The sequence below is a fragment of the Pteropus alecto genome, unplaced genomic scaffold (genome assembly GCF_000325575.1).
Source record: "Pteropus alecto unplaced genomic scaffold, ASM32557v1 scaffold43, whole genome shotgun sequence".
NCBI classification, from domain to species: domain Eukaryota; kingdom Metazoa; phylum Chordata; class Mammalia; order Chiroptera; family Pteropodidae; genus Pteropus; species Pteropus alecto.
This window is the reverse complement of record NW_006435764.1, coordinates 651316-657605: the sequence shown is the minus strand read 5'-3', so window position 1 is coordinate 657605 and position 6290 is coordinate 651316. Positions and strand designations below refer to the sequence as shown.

Sequence of the window (6290 nt, the reverse complement as noted above, 5' to 3'; positions counted from 1 at the left end):
TAACGTTTCGTGGAGGGTGGGCACTGAGGAGAAGCAGTTTACGGAGGCTTCCTGGAGGCACAGGGATGCCAGGCCGGCCTGGAGTGGCTGCTGGTACCCAGGCGGCCTCGGGGGCTGGCCGGTGGCCGCTCTGCTTCGGGGGAGGCTGTTTGGGACCGAGCCCGGTGTGTACCGGGCGCCGCGGGCGGGTGCCGTGGGGACTGGCCTCTGTGGCCGTGGTTCTTTGCATTGGACTTGTGGCTGATTCCCAGGGGTGCTTGTTAACGAGCTCAGGGAGCAAGTGCGCGTTACGTGACGAAAACGGTAGTTTAGACACTGTTTCTGTGCCAGAATTCATATTTGGGCTTAAAAAGGGTGTTTATTTCCAATAGAACTAGATTCTGCAGGTCTTTCTCTTCCTGGGAGAGAACCCCCAGTGGCGGGAGGCGGGCTGTCGGACACACACTCCGCGCCTCTCTCCACACCGCGTGACCGGGAAAGATGGAGACCACAGTTTTGAAGCGATATTGGCAGTAGACTGACGTTTACGAGAGCAGCTTTTAGTCTTAGAGAAGTTCAAATTGAGAGAGTTCTCGGAATGAGAGTTTATGCTGCTGCTACGTAGAAGTCATTTGCGCACGGAGTCTGCGTAGCCCCGGCAGGCGAGGTCTGCACGCACACGGGTAAGCAGGGCGGGAAAGCGTGATGGGTAACACGGACCCTCCCGCCCCCACCGAATTCCGCTCTCGAATGTCAGTCTCCTCAACAGCCCTTTTAGACGTAAGACCTTTGTGGTTTCTGCGCAGGGCCATGCTGGGCCCCTCAGGTGCCCGTGAGCTGGGTGGCACAGGGACAGCTCCCTGTGTGAGGTTGCATGGGTCTCTGTCACGGGGCTGTGCTTGGGCCGAGGGGACCGGGCGCCCACAGTGGCTGTCCCCTTTCCTTGGCGCCGGGACAGCACGGCAGGGGGGCAGCGGGCGTCCTGCGCGAGCATTTCCATGGAGCGAGTCCCAGGAGTGGACTCGTGCAGTCTTAGCGGGGTTTAACGTCATCCCTGAGGACCGAGCTCAGTGTGTCCGTGTGCTGTGCACGCAAGCCAGGTGGCGTTTGAGAACACGGCCCGTCACTCGTCTGCAGTCGAGATAAGTCACTCTCTTCTCCGCAAGTCTTTGAGCTCGTGAAGCACAATTCTCACGTGACCATTCAGACGTCGCCCCCATTATAACGTGGCACAGTCAGTTTTAGGGCCAGCACAGGATTTTTGATGTCCGTTAAGAGTACGTGTTCATAGACGACACCTTCTGGTCTGGTCACGTTGGCATCTGTCCTCACCGCAGCGTGCGACGTGCTGACCGATTTCTTAGCGGCCGTGGCTTTCTGCGGGGTCGGAGTCTCCCCGGACGAGTTCTGTCTAAACGGAGAACTCTCCAGGGGGTTGCAGCCCCGGCAGACGCGTCCTCCTCCTCCAGGGACCCAGCAGCACTGTCGCCATGGCCACCGGTTTGTTGCCTCATGAGGACCGGGGCACTGTTTCCTTTTCTCCCCTGTGTTTAAGTTAAAGTCTTTTCCGATTTTAAATTTGGGCATCGTTGCATCGTGCAGAGAGCTGCTGTGTCCCCCCCAACCCCGGTTTCCCACCGTTACCGTCTGCTCGCCGTGGGATCTTGTCACGGAGAGAGCCGGACCCTGGCGCACACCGCCAGCTCCGTTTTATTCAGATGTCCCCTTTGCTGTCCTGCGATTCCACCCAGGGCCCCACGTGGTCATCCCAGCTCCCTCGTCACCTGCCCTCTGGGACCAGCTCTCACTTTCCTCGTGTTTTGGGGACCGGGGGGGGCGTGCAGAGTGACAGAGGGCTCCCGCGCCACAGCAGCGGCCTGGTGGGGAGGGGCCCCAGGCCAGAGCCCTGCCCCCGCCGGCCCGTGTTATAGGCGAGGAAAGTGAGGCCCGGCCCGGCCCCTCGGAATGCTGAGGGCCCGGCCCGCCGGGCCCTGACGCGTGTCCTTCGCCCACGCGCGCCCTGACCTGTCCTCTGCCTGCGCAGGTGTACATCGGCGAGCTCCCGCACGACTTCCTCCGCATCGCGCCCACGCAGCAGCAGCAGCAGGTGCAGCTGGACGCGCAGGCGGCGCAGCAGCTGCAGTACGGCGGGGCGGTGGGCACGGTGGACCGCCTCAACATCACCGTCGTGCAGGTGGGTGTCGCCGGCCGCGGCCCCTCGGGCCCGGGCGGGAGGCTGTCCGCTTTCGGCCGCTCTTTCTCTGCGGACGGATGGGCTTGTTCTGCTTCCAGTTGTTGCTAAAACACATGTCTGATGGAGAATGACGCCTGGGAGGGGCACTGCCGGTCGCCCAGGGCTGCGCCCAGACACTCGAGAGCCTCAGTCACGAGCTTGGCGGCCGCTCCGGGCTGGGCACCATTCCTTCGGGCAGACGGCCTCTCCGAGCCCTCGGGACAGCTGGGATGCGGGACCAGCTCCGAGGGAGATGGGAGGTGCCCTGTCCCGAGCTGAGTTTCGGAGGCTTCCTCTGGCTGCCGTGTTGGGAAGATTGGGGACAAGGGTGGCGGTCCCTGCCCTCGGTGCTCCTTAGGGGAGAACCAGCGGACTTGTGACAGCACCCAAGGGCGAGGGTAGGAAAGCCGGCATGACCCTCAGGCCTCTGTTGGCAGCACCTGGAGGATGGAGATGGGACGGACCCCGGGGAGGAAGTTACAGGAGGAACGGGGGGTGGGGGACAGTCATAGTTGGTGTTAGACCTGTGAGGCTGAAGATACTGCGGAGGCGGGACAGGAGGGAGTGGTCGGGGGGCGAGGGGTGGCGTGGGGCCGGGAGCTCTGTAGACCTGGGCGAGGGGCTTCCTGGCTTCCCCGTTAGAACCTGCTCAGGAGGGCGCAGGGGCGGGCGGGGCGGGTGGGGCGAGCAGGCAGTGGGCTGTTTTGGTTTCTGGCTTTTAAAAACACGCTCTCAGGAGCGTGGCGGACAGTAGCATGCACGCACGTGACTTCATGCGCGCTTCCGTGCGTCCTGCCAAGTTTGTCCACCGCGGGACAGGGCGTTGCCCAACACCATGAAAGTGCCGTTTGCGTCCTCTGTCGCCGCCCTGCGCCCGGGCTGCAGAAGCACCAGCCGCTGTCCCTCCTGGAGGCCGGCATACCCGGGGCCTGGGCCGTCAGCAGGCGTGGACGTTGGTGGCCTGCCTGTCCCTGCTGTGCCCGCCGCGCTGCACGTCTGCTGTCTCTACCCGCCGCCCAGGTGGGCGCCGGGGTGGCTCAGCTTCTGGCAGTTACGACACACAGGACCCTGAGTGATCTCTCCGACGAGCGTCTGGGCGTGAGTCCCGGGTCACTTGGTGGCTGAGCTTCACTCCCCTGGGGTGCCCTGGGACCGGCCAGCACTCCGCTCTGGTCGGGCGGGGTGTGGTGGCGGAGCCGTCCATGTAGGCGCCAGGGTCTCCGCTGGGCTGCAGTCCGCAGTGCTGGTGACCGACGGCGGGGAGCATCCCCCCGCGCTCATCTGCTGTCGGGATCCCTTCTGCGCGTCTTTGCTTGTTTTCCTCGGGGCCGTGTCCTGAGATTCGAGGGCTGCCGACACGTTCTGCGCCCGGTACCTTACCAGGCCTGCGGCGTGTGCAGATGCCTTCTCCCGTGGGGCCGGTCTCTCCCAGCCTCTCTTGGGGAGCAGACCCCCAAGGTCAAAGGCCGGTGGAGCACGTCTTCTTCCATGGGCTGTGTTTTTGCCTGGGCCAAGGTCACAAAGTTCTTCTGTCCCTTCTCATAGAAGTTCTGTAGTTTGGGTTTTGCGTTTAAGCCTGTAATCCGCCTGGAGTAAATACTCGCTGGCCGACGGCCTGATCGAGCAGAGCCTTCCGGCTGGCTCACCACCACTCGATTTTCTCCCTGCAAGTGCACCTCCCGCCCCAGGCAGCCCGTCTGGCTCGAGGCTGGGCTCCCAGCCCCTGTGGGATGCGGGCCCTTGGCACGCTTCCACTCACGTGGGGACGGAGGGGGCTGGCGCGGCTGGTCCAAGGCCCGTCCGGCTCGCCCTGGGCATAGGGGAGGACCCTGCAGACTGCACCTGTCAGGGCCTCTCGTGCCCCCTAGCTCCTGGCTCCGTCCTGGGACAGCCTGCCTTTGTCACCCTCTTCTGTGGCCTCTTCTGAGGAAGGCTGGAGCACCGCAGTGTCTGCCAGGCACCAGGTGCTTCGTGTGGACCTGTGGGACTCCTGCGGTGACTTCATCGTCACCCCTGGCGCCCAGGAGCACGGTCGTCACCATGCTCCACGACTTGAACAGCCGGCCACTGTTTCCACATCATGGTGGTGGCTCAACTTCCTGCCGTTGGCTTCGTTTCAGGCCAAGCTGGCAAAGAATTACGGCATGACGCGCATGGACCCGTACTGCCGGCTGCGGCTGGGCTACGCGGTGTACGAGACGCCCACGGCCCACAACGGCGCCAAGAACCCGCGCTGGAACAAAGTCATCCACTGCGCCGTGCCCCCGGGCGTGGACTCCTTCTACCTGGAGATCTTCGACGAGGTGAGGGCCTCCTGTCCCGGCTTCTCGGGGGACGGCCGTGTCGGAGCGCTGTGCCCTCTGGCTGTTGAGGCTGCTCCAGGAACGTTAGGCGTGCCTGGCCACAGGCCGTTTTACTGTTTTGTGACAGGTGTCCTGGTGTCCCTAGCAATAGCGAAAGTACATATCCTGTGCTGGTTCTTTCACAGCTACTTTTAGAGATGTCGCCACTAACGATGGCTTCACTGAGCACTCTGTGGACAGAGTGGTGACGTGTCAACCCCCCCCCCAGCAAGGCACACACGCGTCATCACCAGGAATGACACCGAGCACTGTGTCGACGGAGCGGTGACACGTGCTCCTTCCCCTGAGCCAGGCACAGCGAGGCAGCTGGCTGCCGGGGACTAGGTTGGAGGTGAAGTGGCTGGGTGGCCCTCGGGTTCTGGCCTGTGCGAGTTGCAGGGAGTGTCCGGCGGATGCACCTGTCTGGGAGCACCCCCTCCCTTTTGAGGCCGAACCAGGGTGCCCCAGCTCGGCAAGGCTGGGAGGGACCCGTCGTCCCTGTGCCTCTGTCCTGTGCCTGTCCTTTCGGTCCCCCCGCCCCGGTCTAGAAGGGTGAAGCTGGCGGGGAGAACCCCTCCTTTCCTCCACTTGTGCCCACTGGGCTCTGGTTCAGGCTCAGAGGTGGGGTGGGGAGCGTTGTGTTCACACCGCCTGGGGGGCAGAGGCTCCTCAGAGGAGGCGGGGCCTGTGGGCTGGGCCGGGACTCAGTGCTCCTCCCTGTCGTCCCCTCAGCGAGCCTTCTCCATGGACGACCGCATCGCCTGGACACACGTCACGCTGTCCGAGGCCCTGAAGCAGGGCGAGGTGGAGGACAAGTGGTTCTGCCTGAGCGGAAGGCAGGGTGACGACAAGGAGGGCATGATCAACCTGATCCTGTCCTACTCGGTGAGGGCGCCGCGGGGACTGGGGTGTCAGGGGCCAGGGCTGGGCCCGCCCCATTGCACGCAGACACGGTGGGCTGCTCACAAGCCCCATATGGCCAGCGGCGACCTCGCCTTCCAGTCCAGGTGGCCAGTCATGCGTCTCTTGAAGGCACAGGATTCGGGCGTGGTCCCCAGAGCAGCCGGCCACCCTGCCCTGCACCCATCCTTTTAGGAGCAGCCTTGGGTGCCGGCCCTGTTGTAGGATCGAGGCCCATCTGTGGAGGTGTGGCCTTCCACATGGCCTTGTGGGCTGCCCGCTCCTGCCCTAGGCCCACCCACGCAGCATCCGGGGCCTCACTGGGAGGAAGGGGGGCGGTGCCAGCCGCCTGCACCAAAGACCGGAGCCAAGCCTCCTCAGAGCCCGGCCACTCTTGGGACCCTTGGGGACCGTGGGGGCAGCTGGTGGGGGGACAGGGTTGGGGTCTAGGATCCTGGGTTCCTGCCATCTCCCTTAGGTGAACCAGGTGGAGTTAATATTGTTATTAACGTTTTTTTATAAAAACGTCCACGAGCGACAGCGGGAAAAGTTGAGGGCTCGTGTGGACTGGGCACCCGCTCTGCAGCCTCGTTTCGTGCCTCCCTCGAACCGCGGGACGGTTTAAAGCAGGTCCCGGCAGCAGCGTGACCCCTGCGTGTTTCCCTGCGCACCTTTGACAGCTGTTCTACGTAAACCGAAGGCATCGCTGTGCCCTACGCGATGCTGCGGTCGGAGGCGCCGGCCCTGGAGCCCATACTCAAACCCGCCTCTCGACCCGCGCTGTCCTGTGGTCACGTCTCAGCCGTGGGTCTGTAGGCTCATGACGCCCTGTGGCC

General features: G+C 63.8%; 1 protein-coding gene across 1 annotated transcript in view; it reads left to right on the top strand.

The window, feature by feature from the left end:
• The first annotated feature begins 2023 nt into the window (after positions 1 to 2023).
• The window catches only part of TOLLIP (toll interacting protein), a 9264-nt gene continuing 4997 nt past the window's right edge, over positions 2024 to 6290 (top strand). Inside the window, exons 1-3 of the mRNA XM_015588856.1 lie at positions 2024 to 2173; positions 4333 to 4515; positions 5287 to 5439. Of these exons, the coding sequence (XP_015444342.1) occupies positions 4357 to 4515; positions 5287 to 5439 (312 nt within the window). The 5' untranslated portion in view covers positions 2024 to 2173; positions 4333 to 4356. The remainder of the gene's footprint in view (positions 2174 to 4332; positions 4516 to 5286; positions 5440 to 6290) is intronic.